The 20858-nt window shown below is 39.2% G+C and overlaps 1 protein-coding gene across 3 annotated transcripts in view; it reads right to left on the bottom strand.

The window, feature by feature from the left end:
- LOC119646429 (segmentation protein cap'n'collar) overlaps nucleotides 1-20858 on the bottom strand; it is a 332005-nt gene that overhangs the window by 32073 nt on the left and 279074 nt on the right. For all 3 annotated transcript variants that reach the window (XM_038046878.1, XM_038046877.1, XM_038046879.1), the window contains 3 exons: nucleotides 6205-6354; nucleotides 5863-6081; nucleotides 5704-5800 (listed from right to left, as the gene is read on the bottom strand). In XM_038046878.1, the coding sequence (XP_037902806.1) occupies nucleotides 5704-5800; nucleotides 5863-6081; nucleotides 6205-6354 (466 nt within the window). The remainder of the gene's footprint in view (nucleotides 1-5703; nucleotides 5801-5862; nucleotides 6082-6204; nucleotides 6355-20858) is intronic.

The following is a 20858-nucleotide window of genomic DNA, read 5'->3' as shown; positions in this document are numbered from 1 at the left end:
AGGTGTGGACCAGTGTTGAGGCTAGGCTGTCGGAGATGGTCATTGAGCATCTCCTGGACACCGAGGGCAAACACACGGGATTCATCACCTGCTTTGATTCCTCTTGTTATAGCTTGCTTGGACCAATTCTCTATGGACTTTCTCGGTTCATGCGTCGCTAAGATCAGCAACTCCTGGGAGGGCGTAAAGCTCACTGTCATCCCTTACGACGAGATTCCCAGCAGACCGACCGCTCGCATCTGGTTGCTGAATATCCGAATGGATAAGGATAAAGGCCGTCACCCAAACTTTCTCCGGATTTCCAGAGTATTTCGAAACATGCAAATTGCTGGTTTGTAATTTTTTGTGTTGATTATAGGACAAAAGCTTTGATAGGCGATTTCATAGGTTATTTTATCGATTGTTTACAATATCTTTTTGATAAAATTTTTATTGTTATCTATATCGGTTAATCAATGGTAATAAAATAGGGGTGTAATGTAAGCGAGTTTTAAGATATCAACTGACCAAATAATATAGAAAATAAACGATCTTTTTTTTCGACTCCGGATAAAGAATTCACGTAAGTCGCGTGAAGCCAAACTGCAGCACAACATTGTCACGTGATCGAACATCTGCGACGATTAATACTCATGCATGATACTCCCTTAGTCTGAGATCATATTTGTAAGATGTTGTTCACTCCTGGCATTCCTTGGCATAACTAATATTTAAGATACCTCTTTCTGTTCTGTATTAAGGGTTCATGCTCCTCTATCGAAATCGGAAGGCAGAAAGAGTCATACTAATATTCATTGGGAAGAAATATCAATTCACGATTTACTCGAATTGGTAGAATGGTTGCCAAAAATATGCATGCAGGTATAAACAGGATTAGGAATAATGACAAAAACCAAGTATTGTCAAAAACGTCAAAATCTGAATACAGTCAAGCACGTCATTAAATATATAAAGTAACCCACTAATGAAAAGCGGGACGAAGACGGCTACGGTTTCGTACCAGAGCAGAGGCAACTCATCAGACACTGCCTCATCTCTGCCCTAGGAGCAGCGTGACCGAAGCCGCTCACAGGTGTTGTACGCTCCCTTTTATAATTCGTAAAACCTATCAAGGGTACGAATTATATTCAGCGTAAATCCGCCCATAGTTCGAACCAAAGCTTGGTCGGAGCTAGACTATTTCTTTTTAGGGATTGAGAAATCCTAAATCCGCATCCATTTAATGTCGGCCGAGGTGAGGCAGCGTCTGATGAGTTGCCTCTGCCCTGGTACGAAACCGTAGCCGTCTTCGTCCCTCGTTTCAATTTTTAACTTTGAATGTTAACCTAAAAAGTGGAGTCCGTGGACCATAAAGAGTGGAAGCAAGTTGCTCTCCATTTGTTGTGGTCCGACATTAAATGGATGCGGACTTAGGACTCCTCAATCCCTAAAAAGAAATTTATCCACTAAGTTGGACATAAAATAGAACGACCCACTGTGGGAACTGGCAATTAAAAAAAGATGCGACATCATTCGCAATAGACAGAAAAATCCGTTCGAAAACCATTGAAAGAAGGTGTTGCGATATCCACGAGCGGACAGATTCACTTTAGAGCAGAATATTGTGGGTAACGGCGTTTCATAGTCACCCGGGAAGAACAAGGCCGTTTATCTCTAAGAATAACCAGGAAAGCAACCTATCTTTGTGAAACAACATATTGCAACCTAGATCTAAAGCTTAGACTTTTGATATTCAGTTCAGTGGTCTGGTAAAAGTAAACATAACCTATTTGGGTTTAACAGAAAGCAAAGAAGTATGCCTACAGGTAAGCCAAACACAGTTAAAAACTAGCGACATACATGTAACTGACGAGCACGGTAAGGGGCCTCAAGGCGACCAGAGTGATTATATTGGTATTTATCGGTTAGACCATCAAAAGGAAGTGTATTTTAATGTGCTGAGGTTAATTTCTTGCAAAACACCACCTTAGACATACAGCAACCGTTTGTCTTCCAGAAATCCTACCATATTGTATCATGTTCGAGCCACCTCTATATGCTTTCCCAATCGGAAAACCTTAACCTGGTAGAAAATTTCTATTATTTGCTCGAACTCGAGGTCCATAAAAGGCATAACTCAGCAAGAAATAATTTCTGGGAGGCATTGGGACATTGTTGAGAATTAAATTTGCCCCGATGTGATTCAAAACCTTTCAAATCATGAATCATTCTTTTGCAGTCATAATTGAATACATAACATTAAAATTAAAATGAAACTTCGAATTCGGTTTTTATTTAGAATCCGTTCATTTTTCATGTTGTACCAATACTTTTGTTGCAGTTATTTGTGTTAATTTTCCTTGTATGATCTTAATTACTTAAGAATAAATGTTTTGCTGTTTTCATTGGATCGTCTGATCTCATCTAGAACCATTTTCCGCAGTATACCAACAATGTTGACACTCACATTACACGATATACATGGACATGACACAAAATACAAGAACAATAGAGGTGAAAATCTTTTCTTTTTGCATCTAATTTAATTTTGAATCTAATTTTTCTGCATCCGCCAACACTGCTCTAGGTCCTTTTGAAATATGGAACAACCATCGTAAAGCTTTGCAATCACCAAGAACGCAAAGAGCAGCATGGTAGATGCTTATAATTCCTAAAAATTAGAATCACAGGATAAGACAAAAACCATTCAGGATTTTGCAATAATATCACCCAGAAGGTCAACTCGCCACAAAAGAACTCAGGAATCAACAAAAGAACAGAAACCTTATACTCCTTTGCTTTGCTTATGGCTAATAAGCTTACTGTTAATTAATATATAGTAAAGCTACTGAAAAAGGAGGTGTTCAGAGAGTGCATTGTCACTTATATCCTTTGGATTATGATATCATCATAGACAAATGCTATCTTCCGCCATGAGTATGACAATTAATAATAGTTCGGTGAAGATACAATTACAACATTTTTAACTCGTACGATTTTAAAACTGTCCTCATCACGAATCACCGATAATATAAATAATACTAAATTAGTCTGTGATTGCAAACAAGTGTTTGAAGGCGCAGAAAGTTCAAATGATTACCTATTGAGGTATTCTTGATGCCTTTAGACTTTATTCCGAAGTGAGTTTTGACGTGATAATATGGCAGAATTAGAATTCACCAAAAATGAAATGCAATGGATATGATCGTGTCGAGTAACAAATAGCAGGCCGTAATTACTATTTTTTTAGAAATGAATGTCTGTGAAGCTACAAAAATGCATACGGCGCTGTAGGTCTGGCATGATATTATTTCCATGATATGTACAAAGAGCTCGTTAGTTAATGCATATTAAAATTTTGCGTTTACGTTTATGCAACAGATATGATATATAACTGTCGCAGAACAAATTTACCTTTTTTCCCTTATATCATGAATTATACCCATATTCTTAGTGTAAGGGAAAGATGCTGGTGTGGTTATATTCCAAGCTAAACCGCGGTGATACTTTAAATCAAGCTAATTTTATGATTAATTGATGAGGCTTTCCTTCATAGAGGAATATAGCAAATTAATCCACCTTTTCTTCATGGTTGATAGTACCATCATAACTACGATAATCTGACGATTGAAAGGCTCTTGCAACATGAAGATGCTTAATATTTGAAAATATGTACAAACACCGAAGCTTGATTTCCTTTTGGGACTAATAGCTGGGCTGGGAGTTCGAAAATACTTAAGGCTGATTACTGATATTTGGCTCAAATTTTTCTTCTTTTTCTTCAGCCTTTGTCCGGTTCACAACCGGGTCGGCTCGTCGTGATCGGTTTCGCCATTTGGCCCTATCAAATGCGTGATCTGGATGCAATCTCGAGGCCTTTAAATCCCCCCATCCAGCGTATCAAACCACCGTTGTGTAGGCTTGCCTTTTGGTCGTTTACCATCGACTTCGATGTTCTCGTTAGCGCGAATTGCGTGACCATACCATCGAAGACACCTCTCGCAATTTTTCCACAATCGGTGCAACCCCATAACGATCGCGAATATCCTCATTTTGGATGTGATCAAAACGTGTCACGCCCATCACCGCAAAACGCCGTTCATTGTCTTTTATAGTCGGCCAACACTCAAAACTATAGAGGGCGACAGGACGGACAACATTGCGGTAAATTTTAAATTTGAGGCGTTCAAATTGAAACTTTCAATCAATCCATCCTATTACATTGTATTGAATTCATGATAACATTCTTTGATTCGTCTAACTTTCTTGCTGGATTGTCAGTACCACTAGTTCTGATCTGATAACGTAGTACTAATAGCACTATTAGTTGCACGGTAAAATAATTTTTAAATGAAATCAAAATTCCAAACCATATTAACTCTATTGATAATAGTAGAGTTTGTACCAAAGATTTCAAAACACAACTGGAATTTTAGGTTGAGTTTTTCAGAATGAAGTTAGATGAATAAGTGACAAAGATGACTAACGATCTTTCTTTCCCTTTAATGTCCATCATAACTCAAGGCAAATCATCAAATATTGTCCTTGCGTGTAACACATCGGGATTATGTGAAAATGTGAAGGTAATTTTTTCCCAGAGATACTGATTCCAATCACATTAATGACATTACCTTCAAATTTGCATTTATACTGAACCTGGATAATCTCGGATAGTCATTTCATTCATGGTCTATTGAGTGTATAAGAAAGTGTATTGGAATTTGCATTTGATACTAAAATATTGGAAATGGAAGAAGTTAATTCCCAAATTTAATATAGGAACAAAACAAAAAGTCTATGAAATCTCACTCCACCGAATAGAAGGTTCTCCAAATGTTTGTTTAGGAATATGCAGGCAACATAAGTCGTTCCCCCTTAAAGGTTAAACATTTTTGGCAGGAACAAATTTCTTCTAAATTTTCGCAAAATAATGTATAAATAAATATAAATGATCAGGTTAATGAAAATAACTACGAATAAGAGTCTATAACCATTAATCCATTAAGTACATCCTGAATGGAGCCTAGCGATTCGTTTGAACAATTTGGCCTTGTTTAAGGCTTATGAAATCCTACGTTACATAGGTAGATACTTCCACGAAAAATGATAAAAGTAATCTTCTTGTTCTTCCACCTTTGTCCTGTTCAGAAGCCAGGTCGTCTTGATCGGTTGTGCCTGCTCTGTCAAAGGCCAGATCTGAATACAATCGCGAAGCTTTCAAATCAAAATCTAGCGTATTAAGGCACCGTTGCTTGGCCGGCCTTTTGGTCTTTTCCCATTGAGAGGGTATAACAAATCTGATAGATTAAATAAGTTACGTTAGGTCCTAAACGATACATCGTTAGGATACAAATCAAAAGGATTATTGTTTTCCAGAACCAGTGTCAATTATAACAATAATAATAATAATCCTTGGCGTGACAACCTAATTGGGTCAGGACTTTGAACCGTGTTAGAAACTTCATTCAAGATCGTAACCGTGATTATTACTCTGATGATCAGGTATTCATTCACATGTGAGTGAGTGAGATCTGAACCGCGAACCTTCCGCGACTACAGCCTAGCGCTCTAACCACTGAGTAATATGGACCATATTATAATCATTATAAATTGATTTCGCAAACCGTAGATCAAACGGAGGCGGAAACGGAATCTTGAGTTTTCTTATAAGTTTAGCTATTTTTTCAATTTGGTGTACATGTTTCAACTAGCCTATGAACTTACCTTCACTAACACCCATATCCATCAATTGCAAATCTTCATCATTTAAAATTGAGTTAATAAATCCATCAGTGGTATGATTCAGCTCCGATGATGTATTCTACAAAGCAAAAAAAAATGTAATGAATATTGATCCTTTTAGCTAAGATATCATCTTCATACCGAATAGTACATCATATCGTGCTCCATCTTGTAACCAGATGCTCCACTATCAGTTTCATGACTTGAATTTGTTAAATGCATACTAGACGAAACAGCAGATCCTAAATTGTGACCATAGTGCGGTTGTGTTGCACCCAGATCCGCTAACGAGGCATTGTGGAGTACAGGGTGATGGGATGGATGGGGAAATTGTCCATGTTGGGGTATTGCTGGACCACCCTAAAATTAAAAAAAAAAAATTAGTGATCATGCGGTGGTTAGGGGGTGGGTTAGCTGGTTCTTAGAAAAAAGTTCAAAATTCAAAATGCAATGATATGATTTGAAAATAACAAATTTCCATACCTGATAAGGATAATGCGTGGGGTAATGTGAATATGGTGACATTTCGCTAACGCCCATGCCTACACCCATAGCGGGAAGCGGATTGAATAAGTTTGCAATATCTTGGAGACGTTGCTCCATTGATACCCCTCGAGTTAGAGGCACTCTTGACTGAAAAGGAAAAAAAAGAAGAAATTGTTAAAAAAGGGAATATAGAAATGAATGCTTATGTTCATGTTAACTGTATTTTTAGGTAAAATTTAGAGCCTTTTCGACTCAGCCAACGTACATATATCAGGGCAGGAATTTCAGAGAAAATTGTCTCTAAGGCATTATTCGTTTATTTGACCCTGCCTAACACAACTGTGTCTATTGGTGCAGAAAGGGCCTATTTTTAGGGTTTTACATCTAACTGATATAACCTCTAGAGAGATGTCTACCTTAGATCGTGTAACTATGAATAATGTCTTGCATAAAGAGCTAGCAACTACTGCCGATCTACAGCCTGTGAAAATTGCACGCACCGCAGTGTTGCTGTTGGAGCTGAAGCCTGTCTAAACCTTAAACCGCATCAAGGCATATGGCCGCATCATTGGAAAGTGTGAAAGAGATCAATTTTACTATGACACACTCAGCCACGTATTCGTGACCAGATTGCAGATATGAAAATTAATATTTGCATATGAAGATCTTCAGAACGAGCTAGAGTCCAGTTGAGACAATGTTGGTAAACAGTTTTTGGTCCATAAAAACTAGAGCCCTGGGTCGGACATTGTTTTCCCTGTATACAGTTTCATTGGTTTTCTGGGCTTTCTCTAGTATTTCCAGGCCGTGCTGCCTATTCGGAATCATTGTAAATAGTGACGAACTTGCAGGAGCATTAGAGGTGTCTCTGAGAAACAAAATTGCCAAATTATTAATGTTCTGGTCATGAGCAACAGAAGCGATTCTAAAAAATCCTTATTCCTGTGGTCATTGCGAGATTTTCAATGTATTTCCATTATTATCGAATCCGATGCGCATGTTCTTTCTTCCTTTCGCTAGGAATCCACAGAGAGGGTCAAACACATTTTTTTTAGTATTTTATTCCCAATGAGTGTGCCCAACTCAATGAGAGATTTTTTCCGTGCTTTGCCCATCCACGAGTTTGTAGTAATGCAATACAACATTTTCATTATTTTTCGAACGGTATACCTTCATTTATTTGAATGATAATATTTCCGGTTCAAGTTCTTCATTTGATTCTACTTCCTTTTACTATGAAGTATAGTCCATACGTTTTTCTGTTCATTGACTCGTTTTCATTTATTTCAGCATTCAAATGCTATGTACTTTTCCATGCTAACACATAGTTAAATGCATTTTGTTAAGCGGACCAGGATACGCCATATAGAAATAGTGGTGTACATATGTATTGTTATGAAATTGTTAGATTGCGTTAAACTCGTTCAAACTGACGTAAGTTGTTTTGCTGTTGAGCTCGAAAGTCTAGACGATCGATCTGTTGTTTGAGGAAAAGAACAGTTGATTCTTTGTTTCGGGTGAAATAATCAATCACCTGATCAATCGTAGAATTTAGAAGAAAATGGACGCATGAAAAAGGCTTGACTGCTTGAGTAAGAAAAGTGAACGTTTTGAGTTAGAAAAATTTGAGGAATTAACCTGAAGAAGGAATTATTTTATTTTAAAAGTGATATCAATGCACCATTGGATTTGTTGTCACACAATTTTGTAGAAATGAAGATTGTTTTCTTGAGAGCTTTAACTTTTGATCAAGTTTTCAAAATGAATAATAAACATTTTATCTAATTGGGGGAAGAGAGAAGCTCTTGGAGTGGCGTGGAAATCTTTAAAATCAAAAGAAATTTTCCTGCATTCGATGGGAATAAGAGTCGTTTTCCTTTCTGAATTTGAGTCAGTGCAAGGGTGCATCGAGATTGCGGCAAGAGAGTGTCACTTATAAAATTTCCTAAACATTATCAAATGATTTTTTTTAATCTCCATATCTTGTGAGGTTGGAAAGCGAAATAGACTTTGATGAAATCTAAATAGACCTTTGATTCTCCAGAATTAGTATCGGTATTTCTTATCTAATCATTTTTTTTATTATTTTATTATGCTGTTTTGTACAGGATTTCTCTTTTCATTATATTATTATTTTGTGAGACTGCTTTAGTTTTGTTATCATCACTTTTAATACTGTGCGATTGATAAACCTGCAACAACGGGGCAGCACAAAGACGAACACAAACGTACATGACAAAGCGCGATTCAAACGCGAGACAACAAGATTGAGAGGAGGCTGGCGATAAATGAACTCGGCCATCGGGTCGTTAGTCAATTTTTAAGGTTTTGTGTGAAACAAAACCTTATTATAATCGAGTCGATGTCTGTCTGTCCGTATGTCTATTTTTTTTTAAGGAGGTGGATATCTTCAAAAGTCTGTGGCCTGGGCACGATTGTGGTATTTCTACCAACTAAAACCGCGCTCTATGTGCTGCTAAAAACTAAGTTTTCTGTCTATCATCACCCCCGAGTATTTGATGGCTGGCTTGGAAGTGATGAAACCATAGTCAATCCTGATGCCATCCTTTTGCCATCTACCATATTGACGTTCATTGTAGTAGAGAGGAAACCGTTTGCAGTACCTGAATTAGTCTTCGCGCCCGACAATCCTTCTATTATTCTTGTCACTTTGGAGGTCTAGACCTTAACGTTTTCATCTAATTCCAATTACAATTTGGATTTTAAGGAGTATCCTGGCGCGAGTCCAGATATATTGGGCGCATGGCACAATATATTTTGTAAAATGGCATGGAAGTCAAAGACTCTACTATATTCGCGGTTAGGTTGTACTAAGCGCTCTTAATTTTGTATCTGAGCGTTTATGTCCCATCTTCCTTGTGTCGAATGTAAATGGCGAGAATTTAGATTTACTGAAAATGTGTCTGAATTCGTTGACCTCGCGTACCGAAGGAAATGATAATGAACCAACCGAATTTCAGATCGATGACACTTATTCGGTCCCTGGTGTCGGCACTGCCATTTCAGGAACTTGTCTACGGGGGATAATTACTCTGAACGACAATCTTCTTTTAGGACCAGATGCGGTCGATCATTTCTTGCCTGTTGCGATGAAAAGTATTCACCGAAAACGTATGAATGTAAAACACGTACGTGCTGGCCAAACTGCCAGTTTTGCATTGAAGAAAATCAAAAGATCCCAAATGCGAAAAGGAATGGAATCCTCAAGTTTGCTGGGAGTTTGAGGGTGAAATTGTCGTATTACATCATCCAACAACGATATCATCACGCTATCAAGCCATGGTTCATTGTGGGAGTATTCGGCAAACTGCCTCGATTATATCTATGGATCGTGAATTTCTTCGAACAGGAGACAAAGCGATTGTTCAATTCAAATTCATCAAACATCCTGAGTTCATTCGTCCAGGTCAAAGAATGGTGTTCCGCGAAGGTCGGACGAAAGCGGTAAGAAGTGTGCTGAAATTGTTATTCGCCCCGGCATTCATGCAGCAACGCGTTAAGGCTAACAAAGCTCAAAATTCGCACCCAAACACCGACCAAAAACCGAAAATCCAACAACGAGTGGATTTTCTATTGGCCTTAATTTATCCAAACATTCGTAAAATGATCATAAATCACTTCATAATGCGGCCGAACTTCATTCTGCATCAAAATCGTCTTCTCTCTAATAGTATAATCGCGGGATCGATCGTTCTCACTGCTCTCAAGTAGTGTAGCCAAGCTCAAAATTGGCATAAAATGAAGACGGCAACTTACTAAGGTCTTTATCGGAAAAAGGAATAACAAAAGTACATCTGAGGTCAATATATCAGACGTCAAGAAGGGACAGATCTCAGGGGCGCAGGTGATAATTGGTATCTGTGCTATCTGAAGAAATGCTTGGAACCGAAAGAGGCCTTTAAAAATGCTCAGAATAAGCATAACCCTCCAACAGCGAAGCCATAGAAAAGGCGAGTAGCAGAGATCAGCCCACAAAAGAAAATGTTCCCAAAAAAATCAAACCTGAACCCAAGGGGGGAGAAATCCCGGCTAAGTCAGGGGTGCAGATAGGAGCCGCCGTCGTTAGCTATGCTAGCGCGGTGAAGGCTATTTCCGTAGCAAAAATTCACTTGTCAGGAGAAGGAAATCATCGAAGACTTTGTCGTCATCGGCATTAGCTTCCGACCAGATCTTATACTGATAGACCGCGCAACGTAGGACGCGGCAGAATGGCTTAAGACCATAGTCCCTAAATTGTCAGGCTGGAAGAAAGCGGAACATGTTGCCGTGTGTTGGTTCTGGGGATGATATAATAATGGCGCAAATCACACATGGTGATCGTCTACCTTCCCAATGCCGCAGTGATGGAGACAATGAGTAGCAGAGTGACCCGTACGTTTGTGTTGATCGCTGGTTTGATGAAGTTGCATTTGGGTGCAGCTGATTCGAACGATCACCAATTTTTCTAAAATGAGGGATAGCTATGTCTTCTGGGTTGATAATAATTGCCTCAGGATGGTCGCCCGATAAACCACAAAAGTTTCGTATTCATAACAAATGTTAATTTGTCTAGAAGATGCGCAGAGGGATTCGGAGTGGAAATCCTCTTTCGCTCATCCAGGCTCAGTGTGGCAAAATTAGATACTGAATCAACTACAGATTGAAAAGGGACTTTGACAAATCACAAACCCTTAATGCAATCAACAGTGTCGAGTTTTCAAATTGTAGATATATTGGTCACTGTTACAAGAACTGTTTCTCGGAACAAGTTCTCGAATCCTCGATCAGTTTTCTAAAATTTCCATTAGTGTTCTTCGTATTTTGAGCTTTTAGCTGATTCATGCTCAAGAGGATCTAAGATTGATTCAGAATTGTTTAGAAATATAAACGTTAGAAAATAATTGAGAGAACGGGACATGTACTTGATCGTTTTCCGAACAAAATTTAATCTTTTTTGTAGCAAACTTTTTACAAAGGGAGGCAACATGTAGTTACAGTTCCCTCGCCAGCCATCCGAAAGTTACTAACAATGAACATATGTAAATTTAATGGAATTATTTGGAAAATCAGAATGAAAAAATCGGTTGAATACTTGTTTGTATCTGAATCTAGATAGTATATTTATAGTCAATTGCGTAATTCACATCAATTCTGACGACATGAATACAGGACAAAAAAGTTCAAGCAGACGAACTAGACTGAGGTGAAAAAAATTAAAGTACATTCTAATAAATTTGCGAATGGAATAAATGCTAAGCACTGAGGCCGAAAAAACCTAGGTTGCTTTCATGATAAAAAAATTATATTTAATTTCCATAAGTACAGACAGATAAACAAGTTATGATTTACCAAATGAATTTTTTTATGGTGTTTCTTGGTAAGTTTTCTTCATTAATCAAATTGTCTTCATTCTGCATACATCTGGCGGTTATTCTAATCTTTTTTTGGTAATATGTCTTTTAACAGTACCAGAAATACTGAAGACAGCGGAGACGGAAAAAAGATACTAAAATCACACCGCACGAATCTGATGTCTTTAAGGTCATGGTTGTTGATGATTTTTTCCGGTATGGAATCATTATGAATGTACAGATGGAATGTTCGTGGTGGTGTTAAAGATTTTCACGGGGTTCAAAGTGGTTCGCGTTTATAATATGAATTGATGGATCGCTTTGCGCTCAGATATTGCACCGACAGGCGGATTGAATATGTGCAACAACCAGAAAATGTATTCATGCTGGAGGGAAAGCCACACTTCTTATAATCCATTTTTTCGCTATTGCAAACCAGTTGAGATTCAGCTCAATACACTTAAGCTGAAGCCGTACGACGTCGCTAATGAGGTGATTCAGGCGACTGAGCAGGTTTTTCGGATATTACTGCAATTGAGTGCGAGGTGCACTCAGTGAATTCAAGGTGAGGTACGGGTACATAGTTCGTTCTACGCTGAGTACGAAAGCTTCTGGAGAACAGAAATAGTACCTAGCGGGTGCTAGATGTGTATCTCAAGTATCTTTCCTCCAAGTTTATCTCCACTTCGATCCATCTTCTCCCAAACCTTGCCATATTGAGGAAGTTAGTTTTTTTACCAATAGTACAGATATCTATTACTCATTGACCCTGAACCCCGTTCGTTCGGCCAATAGCGTTTTTCTCCTCCAAGATATAAATCAATAAAACATGAGAAATTCTGTGTGTCTACAGAAGACATCAATCCCATAATTACAACCAAACAATTGAATTTAATGTGAATTTTCGTAGATTTTTTTGCTACTTCCCAACACCACATAGCCGGGCTTCCATCCATCTGCATGTGCTGCGTTCAAATTATATTTCGACAATTGTTTCTTCGCAACTACAATTTATTTCGCACGCTATTACCCAGAACATTAAAATATTAGCGCCTCGTCTGTCTACGTCATAGAATTACATTGAGAAAAAATAAGCAGAAACACCAGATAAAATACGATTTGAAAAGATTGCATGTGATTAATGATGGCCGATTGAAGGGAAATAAGTTGAAATAAGTATCTGGTAGATAAATATTGATGGGCTGTCATTAGGCCAGGTTGAGCCGTCGTCAAAATCGACGGTTAGGTTGTAAAAAAAGTTGTAATAAACTTCCTTGACAGGAAATTAAGTGAGCGATTAGCATTCGCGGGTATTTTGTCGGTTGCAAGTTGAATTTTACTTGTAATAAAGCAACTTAAGAACGAGACAACTCTAATTAAGCGTTAATTTTGTCAAGACAACCGAATAACATATGTATGTAATACAACAAGTAGTTAGTTAAAAGACACAGGAGCAGGTCCAAACTCAGAAACTCGACGCTTCAGATATGAAAGGTTTTGTGGATTTCTTGTATAAGAAAGAATATTTAGGTGCAGAATGATTCCAGTTCAGTTTCAGTACATATAGTCAACCAATTAAAAAGTTGGACAGTTACGGCAATAAACTTTGAAAAATTCTTGAAAATCAGCTGATATTTTTAAATGTGTTATGAAAGAGAAAACAATAATATTTCATGTGTGTTTTCTACCGTTATTATTATTTTTATTATTTTATGTTGTACAGAAAAATTGCTATAAAACAAAAAAGTTTGCATTTATTGTGGCCAAACAAAAACTTGGACACTTTCAGTTATCATTTCATATCGGCAACACGTAACGTGATTGCGGTTCAAAAGGAGTACCGTTATGTTTCGTATTATGTCTAGAAGTACTGGGCTTCCTAGCATCTACTAAGACGATTAATTTCTTACAAATATCCCGCGGTGAAGGCCCGCAAATGAACAATAAGCAGTTGTCCCGTGACTTAAAAGAGCTAATCATTAAATATTTCAATAATAACTCTGCCGAAGCCAGTCCCAAGCCCGGTTGTGAAAGGAGGAGGGATGGATAGCTTCAGACTGAATGATTGTACGCTACCGCAGCGTCTCAAGGGGTAGGTGAGGAAAGTGCAACAACTTTGCAGTCTTGCAGATTACTCACTGAGGAAGCTATCCCGCCACCTGGCAGTTAGGTATAAAATGCAAATCCACTTAATGAGAAGAAGGAGAAATTTAAGGTCCGATCCGGATAACCGTCGGGAGTCGTCTGACTTGATGGTGCACCAGAGATTCGTCGAGCGTTTCCTGCAAATCGGGCAAGTAACTGTGCAGCGGGTCGCATACCAGTGCTGCTTTATAACTCGCAGCGGCACAATCTCAGCCATCATCAGGGAGCGTGTTCGACTTGAGGTCATCGGGGAAACTGGTGACCGAGTGTCGATGGGGCAGAGGCGGCAGCATCAACAACACCACGCCGCACAGTAGGCAACAATTTCAGTACTCGGCGAATTCCAAAGAGCGTATATAGAATACTTAGAAATGGATCCTTTGCATAGACCAGGTAATCCCAGACTCTATGCATATCTAGCAACTCCGGGAATTCTATCTCAAATCAATGATGAGATTGCATCTCGGCTGTGTGCTGATATGTCGCTGCTGCAACTACAATCACTTGTGTATTTTGGTGCAGTTGCGGCTGTCAGATTGCACAGTCAGAAGATTCGCTTTCGTGTTATTGGTTTGAGTGACTAAAGAGATCCACCATGGAAAATTCGTCTGGAACGTCGGCGGGACTCACTAAGGCAGGACATTGCTAGACAGATTCAAATCAGCGCTGACAATGCCAACAGACGGGTGAGAAATAAAGTGCAGAAAGTTTACCGGAACTATGCCATCCCCAGTGAAACACCCGTAGTTGAAATTCTGGCAGAAACTTTCTGCCATATGCAGTCGGTTACGACGGTATGGCGAAAGTCACTCCAGACATGTCCAGAATGCAACACACGCGAGAAACCAGTGGAGTTTTTCAAATCTTTCAACGAATCCCAACAGTGCGTCCAGACAGTGCAGTTTTCGGTAACGGAAGCGAAAGATTACTGGGGTGGACTTTGGGGTTTACCCGCCCAGCATGCTGAGTGGACCACCGCCGAAGGCACCTATTATGCTAATACGCCTGACATGAATTTTGCGGATGTCACCGAAGAGGAAGTTCGACGAGCTATAAACAGCTCGAAGAACTGGAGGGGTTCAGGTCTGGATTGGGTGCAGAATTTCTGGTATAAGAAATTTACCAGTGTACAAAGTCGGTTGGCACACAGCATAAACCAGATCATGAGTCGGCCAGAGAAATTTCTACCCTTCCTCACTGCGGGGATTACCTACCTTATCCCTAAGAAGGACACGGTGCAGGACCCTGCAGACACAAGACCCATTACTTGCCTACTAACCCTCTACAAATCCATAACGTCCATTATTAGTGGAAGGGTCAATGCGCACATCGATACCAACAACATTCTGTCCGAAGAGCAGAAGGGCTGCCGAGTTGGGTGAAGGGATTGTAAAGCGCAACTCATTATCGACTCGGTAGTTGTAGAACAAGCAACTAGAGGCCAAAGAAACCTCTTTAGTTGCTATATCCGCATACCTGGCTAATCGATGTCCTATATTTATATCGCATTGATCCGAAACTTTTAAAAATTTTTTTGGCGACAGTCATGGAAGGGTGGCATCTGAGGGTGCTAATACCTCAGAGCCCATCCGTATACGGAGGGGCATTTTCCAGGAGGATTCGTTGAGTCCCCTTTGGTTTTGTATGGCACTGAACCCCCTTTCGTGGCTACTGAATGATTCTAGAGGGCATGGTTTTGCAATTAAATATGACCTACGTGCTAAGTGCGAACTGACACACTTGATGTACTTAGATGATATCAAGTTGTATGTTGGTACTGACGACCATCTTAGAAATCTGTTGCGAATAATAGAATATTCGGATGAGTTTGGATTAGACAAGGGTCGAATCCAAGCCATCCGCAAAGGTCATCACGATCCGCACGCCGGACATAACATTGGTGACCTCCCCATCCAAGCTATGACCGAGACAGTACCTAGGAATTCTGCAAGGAACCTATGCACGCGTTTGCGATCTGAAGGATGTTCTGCTGTCCGAATTTCTGCGACGTGTAAAGCTTTTGCTAAAATCGCATCTCTCGGGGAAGAAGCTAAGCGCGTTAAATGTATTCGCTATCCCTTCATTGGCTTATGCATTCGGAATATTGCCGTAGACGAAAACCGGTGTGGAAAACGTCCAGCGGCGGATACAGACAACTACGTTCAAATTCCGAATGCATCATCCAAAGTTTGCCATAGAGCGGATGAACCTGCCTCGTGACATCGGAGGTAGGGGCGTGGTTGACGTGGCGACACAACATCGTCGCCAAGTCGACTCGCTGCACGCTTATTTTTACAGCCAGGCGAGTCCCTTGCATTCGACTATCTGTAAGGCAAACTGTGGCCTGACAGACACTGTTACTGCCAGTGCAGTGACATGTTCAGAACTGATCGATTTAAATATCTCAGAACAGTGCTATCACCTAATGGTGAACTAAATTATGAAATTGCTTCTCGCATCAGTGTGGCATTTTACAACTGGCGTTCTTTGTGAGCGACGTAACAACGAACGTCGCAAATCTAAAATTTACCGCGGTGTCGTCTGCCCTGTAGCCATTTATTGTTTTGAATGGTGACCGACTATAAAAGCCAATGAGCAGCGTCCCGCGGTAATGGAGACGAAAATCTTGCGGTGGACCAGTGGCGTAATACGACATGATCACATCCGCAATGAGGATATCCGCGATCGATTTAGGGTTGCACCGATCGTAGAGAAATTGCGATGGCATGGACTGCATTTGTCACAGTGATGAAAGTTGACTTGCCAAGATTGGTGTAAACATCGAAGTCAATGGGAAACGACTAAAAGGTCGATTGAGACAACAAAGTTGGCGTAATACTCTAGATGGTGATTTGAGAGCCTCCAGATGAAGCGTATTATCGGACAAAATGGCGCAATCGATCAAGACAAGCCGACAGCTCTTCTGAGCGGAATAAAGGCTTAAGAAGAAGAAAAAAGGCAGTTTGGTCTCGCATGTGAATCCTGTTATTGCTTAAAAAAAATGCAAGAACATTTTTATCCATTCAAAGATTTTCAAGGATAAAAGTCAAACCGGTGAAGTAAACTCAAATAACCCCAGCCAACATAATGGCAAATTATAGCAGAAATCACGCTAGCTAAAACTTCGTTAGCAGATGAAACATCCCTTTCATATCTTAACATGCATCTGTAAAATGGGTGTTACCTAATATTTCCTCGTAAATGAGCAGATTTTTCCATTTTTGCCGCCTATAAAGCATTTCAAGGACCATATGTCTGTATGAACACTAACTTTATTGAACGTTTATCACCCAATTTCGGCGGTTACTCCAGAAAACATAAAAAAAATCCTTAAAATGATTTTTCCCGATCGCAAATTAACGTTAAATGAGATATCTGACATCTAAGGGTTATTCGAAAACCGAGTATTCACCATTTTGCATTAAATTTTTGTTTACGAGGGAGCTTTAATCAATGCATTTGTTCCCAGTTGATCAAAAATAACAACGTGACAACTGTTCCAATAAATTAAAAAGAGAATGATTTCATGGAGTTTGTGACAATGAATCAGAAATACCGATCTGTCACTACCCTCCAGAATCAAATCGGCAGTCAGTTGAGTTGACAGCGAGGAAAACGCAAATGTTAGCTGATAGGATTTTGGCCTTCGTTTTTGAGGTGCGCACAGTATTTTCTTCATCGAGAGTGATGGAACTGGGGTTTGTCAAAACGGAATAGAGTGACAAAGGTACTCCTCAACAAATCTCTGAAAATCGAGCCAACTGAGGGTTGGAATCAGTACAAAATATAATTGCTATAAATCCCTAAGTGGAGTATAACGCGATAGCCACTACTACGCGCTATTGAAGCGGTACAGAAAACTTTTCAAACTAATTTAAGATCGATCAAAAAATTATCATGGAAAAGCGAGCAGGATACCTACATTGCCCGAGCAAGAGTAGTATTTAAAATCAAAGTTCTAAGTCTGCAGCTATACACAGCCTTCGATACAGAGACTGGTCATTAGTACCCGTTATTAACTAGTCGGACTGCGAACGGACTAAACAAGACGAGTTGCTCTAGGTACAAACTGTCCAGCGACGGGCAACTCAAGGAGTTGTCCAAATCTAAGGGGGTTAAGTCAGGCAATAGGTAGCGTCAAGTTTAGCGCTAGATATTCAAAAATAGTAAAAATTCCACTTCAATTTTGCAGTTTCATTACAATAACGCTATGCAAGTCGCAAAGAGTTATGCTTTCCCTTTAGCCTTTATCCCCTTTACAGTAGCGAGGAGGGCTAATCTGTACCGAGTTAGCCATTTCTATCAGTCGGATGTTTGGTTCGAGTGAACTTGTTAGGTTCTCAAATTATTAGATATTCTACACGCTATACGTACGTGACCACATGCAGAAAGCAGATAATATATAGGAGCTCTTTTATAGTAGATAAAATCTAGTTTTGTTCCAAACTGCTTCCTTATAATCAGATCAGGGGTTACGGCTTATTAGATAAGGTGGAATAGACGTTCAGAGAGAAACAATGAAAACTAACCTTGAGCTTAGTAAATTGAATTTTGCACCTGGAAGTTGGATTCATGAGTGATATCGTGAGGAATAATTCCAACAAGAATACGATGATGATTCTAAGCAACATTGATTAAAAAATCAATGTTTCCTTCGACAAATAATCAAATTTTTTACCACACGGCAACTAACAAGATTAATTACCCCGAAAACCAGTTACCATTTGTAATTATTATTAATCATTTATACAATTATGCAATAAATGTTACTAACAGCAACTTTGTTCTTAAACGTTTATCTACCAAGGTCATGCATAGAACTTACACTATTCACTCAACCATAAACAAAAAGCGAAATCCAGAAGATGACTGAAAAAAACCACCCAATCACCATAAAATCTTGATACTTCTTACACACAAACATATGTTCCATTGCTTTCAAGATTTAAGATCGAAAGTAATTATTGATAATCAATCTGTACAGCAAATTTTCGAGCTTGTCGAAACCAAAAGTAACATTTAATCATAAGAACCACAAAATTTAGACAACATTCGTACAACAGAGTCAGCCAGCGTGCATAGGGGAGACGGGAGGGAGGAAACCGACTAAGATTTAAGTGAAGAGTTGGGGAAAAAAGTATCAGAATAAGAACGAAAAAAGAAACTATAGTAAGAATCTTGAAGAATGAACATTTCCAAGTAGTTAAAGATTGTCCATTAAAAAAAGTCGACAGATACAACATATTCGTACAACCTTCAATGCCATTTCAAGTTTATTGTGATTTTCTTTTTCGTAATTTTTGTGGTTGTTTGTGCCGAGATTATTGTTTTTTTTTTAAAGTTTTCTATTTTTGTTTCTTTGATTATTTGGTTGATTTGTTTTCAACATGCGAGATGAGAGGATGACTTAAAAGTGCCTAGACTGAGGACAAAAATGGATTTGTTTTAAGAGTTTGACTCTGTCTCTTCTGGAATTTCTTGCAGTCTAGCTATCCGAAATATCTTAAAATCTATTGACCAATTCTGACTAACAAGAAAGATAAGCGGTGGCCAGACGGGAGGGGATTATGAAGGCAGATTTATAGATTTGAAGAGAAATGCACAGGACGAACACAATGATAGTTTGCGTTAGCAGAACATCATTTTTATAAACTGGACTAAAATAAGTCCGATTGATGAATTCTTCCTTCTGAAATCCATACTGTTCCTTTGACAATCCAAAGTTGCTCAAGCGTAAATCGACGCATTTTGTCCCGCTGTATAACTATATATAAACTCTGGTTTTGTCAATAATTGGCCTACCTTATATACAAAATGGTTAGAAATAAGATGAATAAATCAAGAAAGGTTCTGATATAAATTTATAACAACAGCTAAAAGTACTTTTGATAAATCTTGGATGCATTTCGTTCTTTGAGCGTCAACACTAATTCGTCTCCATAAAAATTACCTTGCTGAAATTTGAATGAAGGCAGAGAAAACGGTACTGTGGTACGGACCAATGTCAACGATCTCAAAGTGACTGTGACAACCATTTCCTTACAAATAGACACAATTTTTTGGAGAACAATGAAGTGTATCTTCTTTAGCAATGGCATGTCACTGCGCCTTCCTTCTGGAATAGGTTTCCAGGTTCATATGAAAGCAGGCCCAGCAAATTCAAGAGTGCGAAAAATCGCCATTTAGACTGGTTTGCCCCATGAATTCATCCGCCAAGCAGCGAATTGGGAGTTTTATAGCAATCGGTGGTATTACCAGTTTCAGAAAGTCCAGTCCAATGTTACCAGCTTCATTGTCGGGTTGCGACTCAGTAGCGAGGATTTGGCTTGTAGGAGTACTACAATCGCCCAAATTGTCCAAATTAACTGTTAATTTAGTGTGGCGTCAGTGCGAGTGGTGAAAAATGTTTTCTTTGTGAGGACCAAATCCAATGACATTTTAGAGACTAGGTGCCTTCGTGAATTCAATAGCCTTCAGAATGGTCGTTTTTTGGGACGCCAAGGCCAGTGTCACGTTTCACAAAATGGTGGAGCCGCAGAAGCAACCATTGCAGTGCCAGTGGAGTGTAATGCCGCAACAAAGGTAATCCAAAATGTCACAATTTTGGGTATTACGCTGGTTTTACAAAAGAGCAACTTGGATACAGAATACAGAAATCTCGACAATGTTATCGATTAAACAAACTTTGAACTTAATGTTGTGGTGCCATAAGCTACTAAGACTATGATTGCTGTGGCAACAGCGAGGTGACAGTGCAGCAGTTCAGATCTTCAGAGTTAGCCCTTAGCCTTCACGAAGGAAAGTAGCTCTTCCATCCTGCAGATCTCTCTGAGGTCCTCAAAGAATGGTTTACCTAGTGGACATAGCCTGGCTCTAGCTAGAGGGAGGTAATCGCAAAGGAAGTGCCTGAGGGTTTTTCATTTTTCTCCGCAGCTTCGGCAATGTGAATTGTAGGGTATGCCGAGACTAACGGTATGATCCCCTATAAGCAAGTGCCCCGTGCATTATATGATGCGTCAGTTGTTTTACATCCATTAACTTCAAACAACCATAAAGGTGGGTCGAACCTTTTATTCCAAAGTATATGACGATAGCAATTGGGTGCACTAGAAAGGATATCCGTGGTCCTGGACAAATTAATTCAGAAGCCGTGTC

This window comes from Hermetia illucens, chromosome 1, assembly GCF_905115235.1.
Source record: "Hermetia illucens chromosome 1, iHerIll2.2.curated.20191125, whole genome shotgun sequence".
NCBI lineage: Eukaryota > Metazoa > Arthropoda > Insecta > Diptera > Stratiomyidae > Hermetia > Hermetia illucens.
This window is presented reverse-complemented; position numbering and strand designations above follow the sequence as displayed.